The following is a 19,996-nucleotide window of genomic DNA, read 5'->3' as shown; positions in this document are numbered from 1 at the left end:
ACATAGAGACCTGTCTAATTATTAATAGTTTGATAAGGTTAGACTGTGTGGTAGGCTCAGAAGTTCAATATAATAGGGATAAGTAATTAAAATCACATATTAATGGTACCTATAGGCATTTTATAACTGACAGCTCACTGATTGTTTGAAGTCTAATAAGTTTGATTTCATTATTAACTTGCTTGAACAAAGGTGTAAGTTATTGCTAGTGATGTGGGCCAAACACCTATGGTTCTTATTAAAATGCTAGGTAACATTAAAACCTAAAAATGGTTTAATTTACTCCTCAAAATGACACATCAGTCAAAGGTGGGGAATTAAAACAGTAAGCAAAACTATACATGTGATTCCTGTTCTGGTTCACTTAAAACATATGTATTATACATACAGTCATTCATTCCAGCAGCTGTTAGGAAAGGCAGTATTCATCTGCTGCCAATTCTTGCTAAACTGCCTGTGTCACCAGTCATGGTGTCACCAGTCATCAATTAATTGTACAAGGTGGACTATATGGTATTCGCAATCTTGTGGGGAAACACTTTAAGGCTATGTGCGCACACTGCCGTTTTGTTTCTGCAGCAAAAAACGCACCCTCTGGCAGAAAAACGCATTTCTGGCTGAAAAAATGCATAAAAAAATCATGCGTTTTTGATGCATTTCGGTGCGTTTTTTCCCATGCGTTTTTTCACACTATTCAATGGAAAAACAGCAAAAAGAATAGACATGCTGCTTCTTTTTTTCTGCATCCAAAACTGCAAGCAAAAAAGAAGCAACATGCACAAAAACTTTCTGAATTCTCATAGACTTTGCTGGGGAAGGACTGCATGCAGTTTAGGGCAACAAACTGCACCCAAAACTACAACAAAAACTGCACTGTGCGCACAGGGCCTTAAGGTGGTTTGATCCATTATTATTTAAAAATAGGTTAACTTTAAATGGTTGAATATTTTAAACACAATCGTTCTTCCTTTCACTTACATAGACTATAATATAACATACGGCAACCCAGCTTTAGATGGGCTTTCTCAATATTGGCTTGTTCTCCCTATCCATTTTGCTTTTTATTTGTTTGTTTTCATAAATGCAACTTATTTGTCCAATTATCTCATTAATTTAGCCAAGATATTCACCAAGGAAACGTTTCTTCTAGATAATGTAATCTTGGAGAGCTTAATTTTATTGGGACACCTGTTTAATGAAAGCATTAGAGGAAATATTTTAACAACCTAATAAGAGAAATATTAGTAAATGCCCTCAATCTTATTTCGATTAAGTTTCCATTACATTTTCTAAAAAATCATTTATTTGGTCATAATAAAATCATTAAGACCAATTCCCTGTTTTCCACATTACAAAGACTGAATAATTAATAAACGTAAAATATTTTAACATATTTGATACATTTAAAGGATTTTAATTAACATTATAATTGGTTAAAAATGTAGAATGCTTACGAAAAACCTACTTCGCTTTGCAATTTTCTTATTATTAAAGATAATTTCCATTCTTAAGCTTGTAGGGATTTTTTACTTTACTGAGTACGTTTCATTGCCTATGTTACTTGCCTTCTGCAGTACCACCAGTGGTGGTTGGTCTTCTAGGTAAGGAGCACATCACTCCTCCTCCTCCCAGCTTCCTGCTTTTTCCAATAGAGCATGTAAGTGCTCCTCTGAATCTAGAAAAATCACTGGATCCCACCATCTTCAGTGCTGCAGATGCAGAGCTCCCTCTTGTTGCAGCATTAGAGAGTGTACAGTTCATCCAGTGGATGATTAGACCTATTTAGTCAATCAAGAAGGAGCATATTTTCCCCTGGTAAGCAGAACGCTGGGAGGTAGGAGAGATTTATTCTCCTACAGATTGATGTGGATATTAACTTTATAGGTAACTATAAATAGTGAAGTGGATACTATTAACAACTAATGTTAATAGCAGTAAAATTATTAAATGTTATGATGACAACTAATTTGTATTAAAATCTAGATTTATTTATGACTAAATGTTTACTTCAATTACCTTTTATAAAAAGTAAGATAGGAAATATTAAAGAAGTGGGTGTTGGAGCGCACCACTAATACTGAAAGAAGTATATTATTTGGGTGCACACCAGTGCGGAAAAGGGGATCAATGTAAGAAAGAAGAGGAAGATTCCGCACATACAACAGAGGCACACCAAGAAATTATGCTGTATAAAATAACACACCTTTTTTTATTGCACAGAGAAGACATGTTAAAATCAATTAAAAACCATACAACAGGACAAAGAAGCACCTGCTGAGCTGAGCCAAGCGCCCCCAATCTTATACTATGTATGTGACAATCAAAATACAATATAATGCCAAAAAAGAGGTCATAGACAGACCAAACACCTGGGTGATGCAATATCAGATATCAGATATCCCTACTTAGAACACTGTCTTGTAGCTGGAGCGGGCACAAACAAAGTAATTAATCACGGCATAGGTACATGCATATATCACGCTATAGATTTATCCCTGTAATACCACTCCCTATAGAAAATATGTCTAAGACAGTGTATAAGCAGGTATACGTCACTTTATGGTAGCCTATGGAAAGGACATACAACATGTAAAATGCATATGCAGTGCACATGCGGACAATGTAGAATATATAAATGGTCTGGCTGTTAGAATCACAGTCAGATCGAATACACTGGCGCAGTAGTCAGATCATGCAAGCCAGATTGCAGCCGGTGGCCGCAGCACTCTGGGATTGTGTATCCAATCAACCAGACATGAACGACGCAGCAAGATAATCAGTGTTCACCCACATAGCAAATGGATATACAAAAAAAGTGTCAGGAGGATGCAAATCAGAGTAACCTCAACTGCCAAGAGCTAAGGCCATGTTCTAGGAGAGCGGGATACGATAAAACTGAATAGTCACCGGTCAAACCCAGGGAAGGTCAGTCATGTCAGTGGCTACCCGCCCTGATGAAGCCGCTGCCGCGGCGACACGCGTCGGCCACCTACAGCTGAGCACCCTGCCTGACTGCCCCCATGCTCCACTGACATGACTGACCTTCCCTGGGTTTGACCGGTGACTATTCAGTTTTATCGTATCCCGCTCTCCTAGAACATGGCCTTAGCTCTTGGCAGTTGAGGTTACTCTGATTTGCATCCTCCTGACACTTTTTTTGTATATCCATTTGCTATGTGGGTGAACACTGATTATCTTGCTGCGTCGTTCATGTCTGGTTGATTGGATACACAATCCCAGAGTGCTGCGGCCACCGGCTGCAATCTGGCTTGCATGATCTGACTACTGCGCCAGTGTATTCGATCTGACTGTGATTCTAACAGCCAGACCATTTATATATTCTACATTGTCCGCATGTGCACTGCATATGCATTTTACATGTTGTATGTCCTTTCCATAGGCTACCATAAAGTGACGTATACCTGCTTATACACTGTCTTAGACATATTTTCTATAGGGAGTGGTATTACAGGGATAAATCTATAGCGTGATATATGCATGTACCTATGCCGTGATTAATTACTTTGTTTGTGCCCGCTCCAGCTACAAGACAGTGTTCTAAGTAGGGATATCTGATATCTGATATTGCATCACCCAGGTGTTTGGTCTGTCTATGACCTCTTTTTTGGCATTATATTGTATTTTGATTGTCACATACATAGTATAAGATTGGGGGCGCTTGGCTCAGCTCAGCAGGTGCTTCTTTGTCCTGTTGTATGGTTTTTAATTGATTTTAACATGTCTTCTCTGTGCAATAAATAAAGGTGTGTTATTTTATACAGCATAATTTCTTGGTGTGCCTCTGTTGTATGTGCGGAATCTTCCTCTTCTTTCTTAGGAAATATTAAAGCACCACTCTCTGGCCTCTTTGACTTATATCAATGATGCCCCTGTACCGCAGCGCAATCTTGTGACCACAATATCTGACTAGTCGTAAGTAACAAGTTACGTCACCAGCTCTCAATGCAAGTCTATGAGTGCCAGAACAAAGCTCTCATAGACTTACATTGAGTTGTGACCTCCAGCATGCTCCATGAAACACTGGAACAACCAGCCAGTCAAAAAATGCAGTAGACCAACAGGATTGGTGGTGTTGGAAGGTGAAGATGCTGTAGAGTGTGTATGAGGGTATGATCAGGGAACTTAGATTTAAATCACCACACTAACGGTGAAATAAAATAATGCTGAAGTGGTGCTTTAAGGTTGAAAAAGGAAGTATGTAAGTCTACAGAAAACTTATTCTCCTGCAATGTTAATCTAGAAAAAAGGAAAGTCCTATCAGACCATAGCTGTTTTTCCTCACCTTAATAGTATACAATCCTTTCCAAATTAAAACTTCAGAATACTCAATGAATCAATAATAACCCATCTCTAGTATCATGTACTATAACTTATGATAATATTATTTCGAAGCGGCTTTCCAATAAGAATCGGTTATCATCTAGCCTCATGATAAAAGATTCTGAGATCTCCACTGATTCAGATAATGTCGCTATGGAGTTTTCCATGTGAATAAAAAGGTAAATGAGTGTGTACACCCCAACTCTACTCATTATCTATGGAATTGCCAGAGAAAGCTAAGTATACCTTTCAATTCAAGTGGGACAGAACAAAACACAATTTTCAAATGGGTTATAACTAGGGATGATCGAATACTTCAATTATTCGGCTTCGCAAATATTTTCCGAATACCTCGCCACTATTTGACTATTCGCGAATATTCGATGCGCAATGTAAGTCTATGGGAAACCCGAATAACATCTATTAGGTACTATTCGGGCTTCCCATAGACTTACGTTGCGCATCAAATAGTCGAATAGCGTTGAGGTATACGGAAAATATTTGCAAAGCCGAATATTTGAGGTATTCGATCATCCCTAGTTATAACTAGTCATTACTTAAATGCCTCCCAACAAATAGGCATTCATATTGCTAACATTTTTTAATAAATTACCAACATCAGGTTCTTCTGAGGTTGATATACTTTCTTAAAGAATTCCTATTTAAAGTATGATAATGGTAAAACCCTAATTCCTGTAGACATATAAAATAACTTCTCGTTAAAGCTACAATTATTAAATTATTCAGTCTAAATCAATCAATAACAAAATAAAAACAAAAATAAAAAATTGTAACTTTGGAGAATAATGCAATACATTAAATGAAACATTATAGAACCTTTCACTAAAATAAAAAAGCCATACTAAAGGCAGACTAGGAGAATTCTGAACCTTCAGAAACCAGTTACAGTATTCCTTTAAAAGTACAGTAGGGATGATACACTTGGGTTACTAAATTTTATTAGCAGTAATGTTTTTCTCCTGAATGATTCAAATTATCATGTGGCAAACATGTTGCAGTTTTTCATTCATGATACGTCACAACAATTTAATACTACTTACATATTGTTAGAGTTGAGAAAAACTCGCAAACTTATTTCAAGCAGATTTACTCAATTCAGTAGAAACATTTAATTTGCATCAATTAGAGTTCATGCAAATTGAATCAGACAGGAAGAGGTTAAAAAAAATCTTTAAAAATTAAAAGACAGATTTTAGAACACAGCAGAAGAGCCAATCAAGGATTAGGACACATACGGGGAACGCCGAAGAGAGATAAGTATAAGAATTATTTTATTTTCAATTCTTTCCTAATTGATTCAATTTGAATTTAATTTTATTTGGTGAAAATTGAAATTTCCCCCTGAACTGAACAAATCTGCCTAAAACAAATTGTGAGTGATTTGCTCCATGCTAACAAAAAATATATATAGTATAATGTTAGTGTGTAGTAAAAATTAGTGAATGCAGAGATGCAACATATTGCCATATTATAACAACCCTTTTAAATCCAGAAAAATAGAGGGCAGTTGCAAAAAAAAATGAAATTTTGGTGAATCAGATTTTGTTTATAATTCAAAGTGATTTTTATTTGCCTTGAATCGATTCACTCCTCTCAACATATTATATGTACAGTATAGTCATAGCCTTAAGTGTTGGCACTTAAAATTGTTCCAGAAAATTAAGCATTTCTCCCAGGAAATTTTTGCCATTAAACATTTTATCATAATTTCCTTTGTGTGTATTGGAACAACACAAAAAAAAAAAAAACAGAGGAAAAAAAAGGCAAATTGGACATAATTTCACACAAAACCCCAAAAATGGACCGGATTAAATTGTTGGCACTCTCAATTTAATATTTGGTTGCATACCCTTTGGAATAAATAACTGCAATCAATTGCTTCCTATAACCATCAATACTTCTTAAAGCTCTCAACTGGAATTTGTAACCACTTTTTTTTTTTAAAAACTGCTCCAGGTCTCTCATATTTGAAGGTGCCTTCTCCCAACAGCAATTTTAAGATCTGTCCAAAGGTGTTCAATGGGATTTAGAGTGGGACTCAATGCAAGCCGTTTCAGAACTCTCTACAGGTGTTCAATGGGATTTAGATCCGGACTAATTGCTGGCCCCTTCAGAACTCTCAAGCACTTTGCCTTTTGTTTCCATTCATTTTGGGTGCTTCTTCAAGTATTTTTAGGGTCCTTGTCCTGCTCGAATATCCATGATCTGTTACACAAATTCAGCTTTCTACAGTCTGACCCAAATTCCTTTCATAATATTCAGGTTTCTGGGATAAATACTTTATATTCTAGAAAAATTTCAATGGTGCAAAGACTTTTGACCATGACTACATATTAAGGGGCTTAGCACTGTATATAGTGCTGCTTTTAGTAAAAAGTGAGGAACAATTAATTATCACCTCTACATTTTTGGGTATATAAAGAAATATTAACTGGAAATATAAAATCTGAGCATTTATTTTATGAAATGTATTTTCTAATGCAGGCAATGGCTTCAGCCAAGGAACTGGAGCAGTTTAATTCTGATATACAGAAATTGCTTGAACCACTGGAGGCTGAAATTCAGCTAGGAGTGAATATCACAGAAGAGGACTTCAATAAAGATATGGTAAATAATATGTTATGGACACACAAAATGACAAAGAATGGGGAAAAAATAAAAAATGGACTTAAGGGCAAAAAATATATTTTTTCTTTTATTTATTTTCTAATTAGTCCAGGTCAAACTAGCAAATTTCTTTCTGTACAAAAAGTCAAATTTTAGGGGAGTAGTAAAATTTTTATGAAGTGCCCCGATTGTTGCATTATAACCATATCATAATGTCATCTATTTTCAGAGTCAAGACAATGATGGGCAAATAAGGGAATTATTGCAAAGGGGAAATCATCTTCAGCTTAAAATTGGAGATGATAAAAAGAGAGAAGAAATCAAGCTGAAACAACAACTCTTGCAATCTAAACATAACACTGTGAGGGTAAGTATAACATTTTAAGATATCTGTAATTGACCAGTCATGTAATGTACTCACATGTGGACACTGAATGTCTTATCAGAAGAAACATTATAATATTTGCTACTAAACAAGATAGATCGATACATAAATAAATATATGAGAAAATATTAAAGCATAATATTCAGTGTAATTAGTTTTATGTTGTAAGGTTTGGACAATTTTTTTCATTGTACTTACCTAATATTTTATTGAAAACCATTGGGAAAATGTAATCCTATTGAATTGTAAAACACTTTAAAATGCAGTAGCATTTCTTGTAACTGCAGGCTTAGCATTACATCTGATTATGACAAAATGTCCTCTTTAAGTCTCTTCTTTAGGGCACTTCATTATTAGATGTGTTTTCAAGAAGTGAGGTCATTGATTTTCATTTTTTGTTACTCAATAAAGGCATTCACCCCTGACAGATAAGAAAAACTCAATGGAATATTGATTACTTTTAGAAAATTCAAACAGACTATTTATTTTTGTAGTAATTTTGAATAACTTTAAGTAATTTCTGACTGTCCAGATATACTCAATTTATTGGTAGAAGACTTATTTACTTACAATTTCTCATATTGCATAAATAAATATATGATATGGATAGGTTATGAAGCCCTATATATACAGTCATAAAAATTATAGCTATGTTTGCATGCAAGTTTCTGCAGCATTATACCATACACTGAGGACTTACAATGTGAACATCATCACTCTAATTGAATATAATATACATACATTCAACAACTCTAAAGATATCAGAATTTGAGTAATTTCTCAGAAATATTCAATTACGTGTGTAAAGTGTTTATATATTTTGCATATATATGCAGTATATACTATAAATAGTAAGATATGTATATCCAGTTACCAAAACTGTTTTTTTTCTCATAAATCTTGGTAATATGTGCCTCTCCACACATCTATTATGTTATTTCAGCAATATTACCTTTTATCATGCTGTATCAGCACATCCTCATTGCTGGCTCCAGCTCTGATGGGGTTAATCTCTCTCCTGACTTCCTGGGATCGGTTCCTACAACTTCCATGATTCTTTGCGTGGGCTGTATCTAACACACCCACTCAGCTCTCCACCCAACTCCTCCCTGCTCTCTTCACTGTGTCTACAAGTTATGGAAGCACTGAGCAAAATTACAACAGTAACAGCAGCAGCTCCAAGCTCTGCACAACAAGGGGAAGAAAGCGGCTATCTTCTGCTTGTTCTCATATAGTTCATAGTGTGTGTGTGTGTGTCTGTGTGTGTGTGTATACACTAATTATGAATAGCCGGTGCAACATGTGAAAAAAATAAATAATTGGGGTCATGAGATTGCTTTTTTTCCTCTTGCCTAGTCTCTGTGTGTCATCTGTATCATCCATGTGGCATGTATTTTGCAGGCTACTTTCACTGTAGGAAAAAAAAATGCAAACCGCATATGACCAGATCCTGTGAATTAAATGGGCAACACATGCAACTGCAATTGTTATTTTACCGGATCCTTCTACTTCTACTTTTTATGGCTGCTGCGATGGATGAAACAAGACACAGAATTTATCATCCGACACTGGAGTCAGCTGATCGGGAGACCGGTGAACTCCTGATCTCACATCACATGTCATCGGCAGCAGGCAATGACTGCTGTTAACCTGCATCCATCACAGCGTGTGCGGGCTGTGTTGTCAGGAGTTCAGCTGAGTTCAGATCAGCTGACTCCAGTGTCAGCCGATTACTTGTTCTGTGTCCCGCTGTATCCATTGCAGTGTGCGGGCTGGAGTTCAACTGAGTTCAGATCAGCTGACTCCAGTGCCGGCCAAACTCAGCTGACCTCACAGCCCGTTCACGTTTCGATGGATGCAGGGGGACACAGAACAAGTAATTGTCCGGCACCGGAGTCAGCTGATCTGATTACTTGTTCTGCTGGCTGTGTGGTCAGGAGTAGGGATAAGTGAGCAGTAAAATGCTCGAGTGCTTGATGAGCAAAGCCCATGTTGATTTTTTTTTAAAAAAATTCATTAAAAAAAAAAACATACACAAAAAAAAATGCGTGGGCTCCCACTGCATTTTCTATTGCTAAGGGTAACCCAAGCAGCTACTGGCTGATAACCCCCACTGCTTGGTGTTACCTTCACTGGCAATCAAAAATCCAGGGAAGCTTTTTTTTTAAGTTTTTTCTCCAAAATAAAAATAAAATGACGTGGGCTTCGCCATATTTTGTGTATGCTAGCCAGGCACAGCAGGCAGATACGGTCTGCCCCCAACCCCCAGCTGCCTATTTGTACCCAGTTGGGAACCTAAAATATAGGGAAGGCCTTCTTTTTAATTATTTCATGAATTTCATTTAAAAAAAAACAAAGCAAAAAAACCCACAATGTGGGCTTCACCCATTTTTTGTGTCCAGCAAGGTACAACTAGGTAGCTGGGGATTGGAATCTACAGCACAGGGTGGCCCAAGCTTTCTGGGCCCCCACTGCAAATTGAAATCCACAGCCACCCCAGAAAATGGCGTTTTCATCAAAGCGCCATCTTCTGGTGCTGTATCCAACTCTTCCAGCAGCCCTGGTGCTGAGTGGCATGCTGGGTAATAAGGAGTTAATAACAGCTTTGTTTTACCATCTGGTATAAAGCCCGAGATTCTTAATGTCAGGCCAAGTTTGACCCGGCTATTAAGAATCTCCAATAAAGGGTTAGAAAAAGACATCACACAGAGAAAAAATACTTTATTAGAACTAAATACACAGACATACTTAGGGACTCCATCCTTATTACTCCCTCTCAACCCTCTATGATCCTGGTCTTGAGAGAGAAAGAGAGAGAGAAGAGAGCAAGAGAGGGAACAAATAGAGAGAGGGAAGAAAGAGAGAGAGAGGGAGAGAGGGAAGAGAGAGAGGGGAGAGAGAGAGAGGGAAGAGAGAGAGGGAAGAGATAGAGAGAGGGAGGAGAGAGAGGGGGGGAGAGGGAAGAGAGAGGGAAGGGAGAGACTGGGAAAAGAGAGAGAAGAGAGGTGCTCTGTCACATGCTGTGCTGCATGTCACCAATTGGCTCCCCTCTGTGACTTGTTGTGCAGATGACAGAGTGAAGAATGTTGGTCCCATGCAGCAGAACAAGTCACAGTGTGCAGTAACTTGGTGACATGCAGCACGACAAGTGACAGAGCAGAACACGTTGGTGACATGCAGCACGACAGGTGACAGAGCAGAGCAAGTTGGTGACATGCTCTGCTCTGACACATGCTGTGCTGCATGTCACCAACTTGTCAGTCTTTTGCTGTGGCCGGTTACCTGTAGTGCTCGTGGGTGTACAGTGGGATCACACTGCCCGGCACCGCACACTCTTCTGACAGCTGAGCAGAGCGGGCGGCTGTGCTGGAACGGCTGTGAAGATACTTGGGCGACAGGGGGGTTTCAGCTGAAGAAACCATCCCTGTACTCCACACTGGTGCCCCACAAATCTGCCGGATGCTAAGTGCTCTTCACCTCCTAAACTGTACCATCTGACGGAATCTCCCCTCGATGCTGGGCTGTGACGTGCGGTAGTCACCACCCACAGGCTACTCAATCAGTGTGAGTGGCGATGGCAACCCCTGATGTAACCGTCAAGTCTGAGAGCCCCGGAACTTGATGTGATGACAGAAGATACCAGCGGCCACAGCACCAAGGGTCATGTGACTGGCACTGAGCATGCAGGATAGCGCTGCTCAGTGCCAGAACTGGAAATAGAAGCCAATTAAGAAGAGACATGAAATAATAAGTTACACTCATCGAGAAAATAAATAAAATGGTTGAACTGCCCCTTTAATACATGCTAACATAATATACTTTGTATACTAGAAATTATTTTCCTGTATAACGATAAAGAAAAATATACATTTAAGTCACAATTGCATGTTTGTATATATATATTTATATATATATATATATATATATATATATATATATATATATATATATATATATATATATATATATATATATATATATATATATATATATATATGCAGTGGATCTATAACGTTTAAACACCCTGGTTAAGATGGCAGGTTTCTGTCATGTAAAGAAGAATCATACCAAGAAGATTTTTTTTCCACCTTTAATGTCACCCATTACCTATACAAATCCATTGAGAACCAAACGTCAGGCTGTGTGCCCATGTGGCTTTTTTTGCATTTTTTATGCATTTTTTCTTACTTATTTTAATTAATAAAAGCAAGGAAAAAGCATCCCAGCAAAGTCTATGACAATCCTGACTTGCTGTGCAAACGCTGCTTTTTTCTTGCAGATATTGTTGCTTAAAAACAAGCAGCATGTAAATTGCTTCTGCATTTATTTTCTGCGTTTCTATAATCCACTGCAATGCTTTTACTACATGGGATTATAGCGCAACACTTTGTTTTTTTTACCCTTTCATTTTCAATGGGTTGAAAGGGGGTGATTTGAACTTTTAGCTTGTCTTTTAATTTTTTAAAACGTTTTTCATTTTTTTATTTTACTACTCCCATGGATACTATAAGGATCAGCAGTCTGATCGCTCATTCATTTCTGTTGATCACAGCTACACAGCTCAGATAACCAGAAATACTCATCTGTAACAGCGGCTGCTCTGCCAGTTGTTATAAGAAGTCATGATAGCTACAGGAGTCATCACATGACCCTATGCTATCATCACAATCAGCTCACATTGATCACATCATGGCACCGCTGATGGAGGCGGGTAAGTGCGAGTTTACCACTGCAAACCTTTTAATTGAACTTCCACAAGTTGACAGTGCGATTTAAGGGGTTATCAGGCATGGGATCCACGTGCGCCTGCGAGTCACACATGTCAGCTGTTCAAATCAGCTGACATGTGCAGAAATCACCGGCTGCCTGTTCCAGTACATCCTCGGTCGTTAAGGGGTTAATGGAGCTTCAGAAATTTTTGGTGTGTACTGTTTGTGTAATTCATGTAACAACAATATTCTTTATTCTTCATATGTCTGACTTGTGGGCTAGGTTTGGAGAAAAAAAACCTTTTCTTACAAAGAAAATATCCAAGCCTAGCTATATTTTGCCAAAACCGGCAAGTCTTTTAAAAGCATGTTGGAAATCATTTTATGGTCTTATGAGACCAATGTTCAATTTTGTCCATAATTCCAAAAGGCATGTTTGGTTCAAAGCAAATATTGTGCATCAGCAAAAGAACACTATACCTCCAGTCAAACCTGGTGGAGGGAGGATTATACTTAGTCAAGACGGAGTTAGTTATAAACAGTTCAAAATATCAGCAAACGTTGCATCAAACTTTCATGTTCATGCTAAAAAACTGAAGATGAAAAGAAATTTCTCTTTCAGCACAAATTGTACTCTAAGCATACAGTACCTACAAACCAGCAAAACAATTGCTTTGCCAGAAGATCAAAGTTTGAATTGCTCAGCCACAGAAAATCTGGGGGTTGACCTTGAGAGGGCTGTCAACTGGAGATATCTTTGCAATCTGACAGATTTGGACCAATATTGCAAGAAAGAGTTTGTAAAAATTGCCAGTTCTAGATGTGCCATGCTAATAGACTTCTATTCAAAAAGACTAAAAGGTGTCATAATATCAAAGGGTACAAAGAATTAGTTTAAGGGCATGCATATTTTTACAACCATATTATTTTAGTTATTATTTTTTATCTTAGCACCCTAAAAGATATCAGTTAGTTTTTCAAGTGGGTTATACAGATTATGGGTGACAGTGACATTAAGGGTATGCTCACACGAGCGTATAAATCGAACGAGTGCAATGCGAGAGATTCTTGCATTGCATCCGGCACCAAATTAGACAATGGTGCAGCTCAGATCAGCGATTTTTTTCTCAGCCCTAAACGAACTGAGAAAAAAATCGCAGCATGCTGCAATTTTCTGTGAGAGACGTATCTTTCGCACCCATTCAAGTAAATGGGTGCAAGAAAAACATTGGACTGCACTCAGATTTTATCCCAGTGCAGTGCTATATACTCACAGGTTGACAATGGAGGGGATTGAGGGATTAACCTCTTCCTTTTCTCCGCAGCACCCGCACTCAGCTTCGCAGCTGTGACCAGATCGCAAGATCCGGTCACAGTTACATGTCCCTTGGCTCGCACTGGCAGCAGAGCCTGAGCCGAGGGTCATTAGCATATTGCTTCCATTGCTCTTGCATCAAAATAAATATGGAGTTTTATTCATCTTCTTATGCCTAGATAGGTAACTGAACATTTTTTTTACTTGGACCCATTAATTGTTGCCTCCATTTTTTCTATTTTATATATCCAAATGCCTTGTTGGCGATAGCCCTTGGTAGAATTGTACCATTGACTGAAGACAGTGCTGCTATATTTTGTTTGCTATACATTAACAAAGGAAAAACAAACAAATGTCCATATAATTCAGTTGATGAAAGGAAAAAAGAGGTTTTTATTAATTTACTTGTGCTGAACTACTAATTTATTGAGCATTCAAACTTCTATAATTTTCACAAAATCTAATATATCTAATATAACATTTTTGGCGAACAATACACATAACTCAATAGAAATATTTTCCCATTTTAAGAATTAAAATACATGTACATTTGTTTGTTTGTTTTTTTCAATGATTTGCACATCACAGTAAAAGCATAAATTGTCTGTAAGTAAAATTTCCATTCAGTCATCCGAGAAAATATAGATGAATGTTGTGGGTGATTCATCTAACTCGTTTACATTTTAATGCAGCTTTATTTATATGCATAACTGTCTATGATATATGACTGCTTTAAAGGGTTTTGATAAATGAGTGCCATTGCATAGCAAATAAAACCCTGTCATTCCATTACAATATAGAGAAAGTGAGTAGCAGGTCTTATGAGTAGATAAAAGGGACTTTGTCAACACAGAATGACTGTTCAAACCAAGTAAAGGAGTTTGGTGCATCATGGCAGGGCCAAACATTTAAGTGCACCTTCCCAAGTACTTGTTTTCCATCTAACTCCACCCTTCCCTGGCTCTATAAAGCTGGAGCTCTCAATCAAAGAAGAGGAGGGTGGAGATATTGGGAAAACAAGTAGATGGAAAGGTGCACTTAAATGTTTGGCCACTCCAAGGGTACATAGAGCATCTGAACTTGATTTAAACAGTCATTCTGTGCTAACAATATCACTTGAAGGCTGAGTAAAACAATGGCACCAATTGTGATAGAAGTGATCCAACTCATCTGTGGTTGCAATTGGCATGGCAAGGATCAGACGCTCTGAAACGTGAAAATTCTTGGAGAGCAAATGGGATCCAGCCTCCAAAATATGATAAAACGATTGGCAATTCCTGGACTCCCTGGCTTCACATCTTATGTTGTTATGTGTTGGAAACATTTGTGTTTTCAATGGAATAAGTTTTCAAAGAATTGTATTACCATATTTTGGAACCTGGATCCCTTTTCCTCTTCAACAATGGCACCAATTGCCTGTTCGGAAAGTGTTCCTCCAATTATGGTAAGAACTGTCAATGATGAACACTGAAGGTGCAACCCAGGAAAACATTATATAGTAGTAATTTCTGAGAAGTTTGTTCTTTATTTAAGAAAACATTATAACACTGTATTAAATGAAGTACATTGTGAAGAGTTTGTATTTTAAAGTTGCACTATGCTTTAATTATTCCTTTTAAAAAATAGGATTTGAGAGCTCAAAGAAGGAAAAAAGCCCTGGAGATTTCTCATCAGTGGTATCAATACAAGAGACAATCTGATGATTTACTTAAATGTTTGGATGATATTGAAAAGAAAATAGCTAGTCTTCCAGAACCCAAAGATGAGCAGAAGCTCAAGGTACTCTCGTGTATATTTATCTTTTGTACCTTTACATTGTGTGTCATTTTGTATAAATGCCAGTCCATAATAGTATTTTTAATAAATGTTATCATGTGTTAAAGATCCAATTAATACAGTGTAGAATGTATGTAACTTTTAGAAAAATTAAAATGATGTCACATCACACATGAAATAAGTTTTTGCATAGATGTTTTACACTATGTAATCAAATACAGTCTACAGTTCTAACATCTATAGCAAGTATGTTTCAATATTGTCCCATTGTTCTAGGTGGTTGATCAGTTTGATTTTTTACTATATGTTTTCATTGTATAGGTTAGGCTTAAACAAATTAGCCTATTTCTGGTGCAGGTTCTAAAATTCCATAATCTGGCATAGAGCACTATAATCCAGTATTTTATATACCAGCCCTTAATTTCAAAGACCTCTCCTGCCAGTGTATAATGTATTTCAACACTGAACATAGAAGTCTGATGTTCATGTAATTTATATTGATGGGATTCATGTACATGAATGCTTTCATGGCTGTATCCTTACGTGTGCTTGCACTAAACAATGGCTAAACACAAGCATAGATAAAACTTGTTTTTGCGCATGTGTTGAGTTCCTTTGATCATCACTCACATAGAAGAAGACGGTCCGAAAAGTGCCATTTTACTAGAAAGTTGATACATTCTTTTGAAACTGTAATACAAACTGTAGTTGAATAACTAAATGTTTATTAGCAACTAAAATATTCCTAACTAAAAAGTAAAAGTTTTAGACCTCTTCTTTATAGACATTATAGAGTTTGTCCACTTTCTCCTGTTGGTGCAGCTTTCTTACTAAATTTACTAGTACCTTTGTCCAGGAAATGACTGCAGGTGGAAGGTGGAGAAGCATGTGCTCAGAACAGTCCATTAGCCTCCTCCAATTGTAAACCACCTCACATGGGAAAACACTTTTTCTATCGGAGGAGGTTGATGGGCTGATCTGGCCACATGTCCATTATTAGCAGCCACTTCATGGCCAGTTTTTGAGTACAGTTAAACTAACAAAAGAAAGTGGCTAACTCCTTTAGATTATTTTAAATGACTCCTAATAAGTGGAGTTAGACTCTGCTCTCATTGAAACATGACCCAGTCTGACTTTTGGTATTTGTGATTTCAGCATAGTTGTATTTTGAAGCACAGTCAAGCATACCAGAGGCCAGGAAGAAACCTGACAGATGATTATTATAAGGAAATATTTTTAAACAGTGCTTCAATTTTCTATGAAATAATAAATTAATTAATAAAAACACTTATTTAAAGGGGATGTCTGAAAAACTATTCTTAGGTCATCAATCTTGAATTATTAGAGGTCCAATACACTGCACTCCTACTGATCAGTTGTTAAAAGCTCTGGCATCCTCTGGTATAAAAACTTATACCAGAGTTTCCTCTTTTATGGGGTAGCGGCCCTCTGCCGGGTACTACAAAACAGGTCATATTAAGCTGGAGCAAACAGCTGATTGATGTGGGTGACAGGTATTGGATCCCCATCAATCTGAAATTGATGACCTCTTCATCAATATTATTATTAATTCTAATTATGGTTTATGGGCACCTTCACAGAAAATCTGTCAGCTGAATGTCATACCACAAACTACTTATATACACATGTAGTTCTTTCAAAGACAAGTCCAGCAATTCCTTTGCCTAAACAGACCATTCCTCCATTACTGAAAAATTAGTGTTTGCATTAATATGCAAATATGTCCATAGATCTGATGCCTCCATCACTCCTGGACTATTCCCCACCTAATGCCGCCTCCTTCTTATGACTGACAGCTTCTATGCTCTTTGACTTTAGGAAAAGGAGCCATCATTCAAGCAGGTGGAGAATGATGTTGGCTGGGGAATAGAGCTGGAGTGACAGAGGCTTCAGACCTACCATAATTCATTTTGCCACCATTGCATATAAGTTCAAATGCTAATTTCTCACTTATGGAGGAACACACTGGCCATGTCAAGGAATTGCTGGATTTGAAAGCGCACATATAAATAGTTTGGGTTAACGAAATCCTGCTAACAGATTCCCTATAATGACCATCGCTAATGCTAAACCTAACTTATCTTGCTTATAATCTTTAACCATTTCCTACAAAATAATTGTTGATATTTTTTCACAATTATTATTTATAATGTTGAATATGTATTGCATGAAATATTTATATTAATATCTAACATTATTACTCATTTTAATTATGCTAGTAAAATATTTCTGAACATTTTTGTGATATTAGCATTCACTTATTTAGAATTATAAAAGAATAATGAGCAACACAGTAAATTCATGTTTTTGCACTATACCTGCAAAATAATCTCTTTACTTTAACCTCTAAAATGCTGATGCTGATAATAATATTGACTCATGTTATGTATCTTTGTTCCAGATGAACTAATGACTAACAGTACGTGGATGACTCTTTCTCATATTAGCACACTTCATTCATCAGACCATGTCCATATGTTACTGTCCAATCAATCCAAATTGTCAGCAACATTCAATGAGTTCTATTTCTTTCTTCTCTTATTTTTAGCCATATTATTTTGCTTCATTATTGCTTTTGGTTTGTCATTAAATAACAAAATAAGAAAATATATGAAAACTATATGGACTCTTATTTGGTAGCAAAAAACTACAATATTTTAAGTACGCCTTTGGTTTAGCTAGAGGCATATGGATGATATTTTATGAATGTTTTAAACACTTAGGTAAAATAAATTAATACAGCCATACTATGTACGAATTAATTAAATCTTAGTCGATCGTTTAATTATTTCTCAGAATAAAGCCTAATAAGAAATAAGAGACAGAAGTATGCTGCTGCTTCTTTTAATGTAAATTAATTAGATAGCTAACTGCCCTGGGCCCTGTATTGGTTTTGCTCACTAGGAGATTGATGGAGAATTGGAGATGAAGAGAGAAGAACTGAACGCAGTACACAGGCAAGCTGAACGTTTGTCTAAGGATGGGGCTGCCAAAGCTGTGGAGCCAACTCTGATCCATCTTAACAAACGGTGGCAAGAAATTGAGAGCAAATTTGCTCCATTCCGAAGACTACATTATGCACAAATTGTGAGTTTAACTTGCAAACCAGATAGTTTGCAGCTAACCCAATTGTACTAACGATAGTCCTCTGAGGGTGCAGTAAGTTAAGATGATGATCCTTCTATGTATGGTTGTTCAGTATAGCCCCTATGATTTACTATGTACAACCTACCTGACATTGTACACAAGTAGACTTTCATTCATGAGTATGTAAAGCATGTTATATTTTTGTTGCTTCATTCATTTTACCATGACATTTTAAAAAAAATACAATTCATGTTTCCTCACATTTAAATCACAAGTAAAGAAATAGAAATAGATTTTCAGTTCTTCATTTCATGCAACTTTTATTTTCATATATATATATATATATTCTATTAATAAGCAAAAATAATCAATATTTAATTGTGTAACAGCTTGTATTTTAAACACCTCATTGGTATTATATATTGTTTTTTTCCGGTACAGTAGTTACAAATATGAAATTGGTGGAGTGCTGATACTTTAATGGGAGATGAACTACCGTATGCACGAAGCCGCAGTGTTATGATTCATACATTGCTTATACCTGGCCACTATTAGATCAGATTGTAGTTGAATGGTGAAGGTGTTGGGATTGGACCCCATTAATCTTCCATTGATGACTTTGATGACTTATGTGATGGAATGGGAAATATAGATTGGTATTCAATATTGTTAGTCCCAGATACAACCTCTAAGTGATAGTGATTTGGGGGTTTTAAGGAATCTGTCAGCAGGTTTATCTGAGAGCAACATAATTGAAACTCTGAATCCAATGATGCATCACTTAGATTACTGGATGCAGCTGTTTTGACGCAATCAAGGCTTTTAGATTTAGCAAAGCAGCAAAGCTGAGAGAGTGGCCCCTGCCCACACCAAGCTCTCTATACAGATTGTACTTTGACAGTGAGGTGTCCATCAGAGGAGGGAGCATGCCGGATTGCCGTCACTGTGACATTGTTGTTTATCAATGATAATCACTAGGTGATAAAGCCTTTGGTTTAAATAAAAAGCAGCACACAGCCTGATAAGAGAGGCATAGTTGATTTTTATTTTTTAACCCTTACAGCATGTCGTCCTCAGATTACATAGCAAAAATCTGCTGACAGATTCTGTTTAACAAATATATTTTTATTAAATAATTGTTATTTAACAGAATAGAGCCCTCTGCAATAACATCTCCAGTATTAGCCAGAAAAAGATGATAGGAAGAGCTTCTCTTCCAATGGTGGATCCACCAGATGTATGCATTCCACAGACTGATTGATTTTAATGCTGATTGTTTAATCCTTAGGTGAAGGAAAAATCGTACCCTTGCTGGTCTCTCTTCTAACAGGACAAAATTTAATAAGTTTATCATTATGGGAATCTACAATGTAAAGTAACTAAGATTATCCGAAGCATAAAGCTCATGTAACTTGAAATCTAATATTCCAGATAATTATTTCCAGTACCATTCCAAGACAATGTGAAATACAATTACTCAATTATTATTATCTTGACATTTACTAAAGAAGGCAGACAATGCTTCAGAAGTTTGTAAAATTTCCCTAGCATTTTTGAGTTGAGTATTGACTTAGTATAGAACAGAGGTCTTTCACAAATAAAGCAATTTACTTAGGAAACTTTTTCAAATTCTTAGTAATTGACAAAATTATTAACCACATTATTAACTACTTTGTAATAGAATGCCATGGAACTGTCACAAAAAAGTAATAGACTGATTATAAACAAGCTAGG

At 36.7% G+C, this 19,996-nt stretch overlaps 1 protein-coding gene across 9 annotated transcripts in view; it reads left to right on the top strand.

Annotated features, from left to right (window-relative positions):
* Positions 1-19,996, top strand: part of DMD (dystrophin) — a 4,177,531-nt gene that overhangs the window by 1,782,471 nt on the left and 2,375,064 nt on the right. For all 9 annotated transcript variants that reach the window (XM_075336500.1, XM_075336497.1, XM_075336505.1 and 6 more), the window contains 4 exons: positions 6,847-6,969; positions 7,199-7,336; positions 15,005-15,157; positions 18,080-18,262. In XM_075336500.1, the coding sequence (XP_075192615.1) occupies positions 6,847-6,969; positions 7,199-7,336; positions 15,005-15,157; positions 18,080-18,262 (597 nt within the window). The remainder of the gene's footprint in view (positions 1-6,846; positions 6,970-7,198; positions 7,337-15,004; positions 15,158-18,079; positions 18,263-19,996) is intronic.

Source organism: Anomaloglossus baeobatrachus, chromosome 2 (genome assembly GCF_048569485.1).
Source record: "Anomaloglossus baeobatrachus isolate aAnoBae1 chromosome 2, aAnoBae1.hap1, whole genome shotgun sequence".
NCBI lineage: Eukaryota > Metazoa > Chordata > Amphibia > Anura > Aromobatidae > Anomaloglossus > Anomaloglossus baeobatrachus.
The sequence above is the reverse complement of the archived record's forward strand: the minus strand, read 5'-3'. Positions and strand labels throughout refer to the sequence as shown.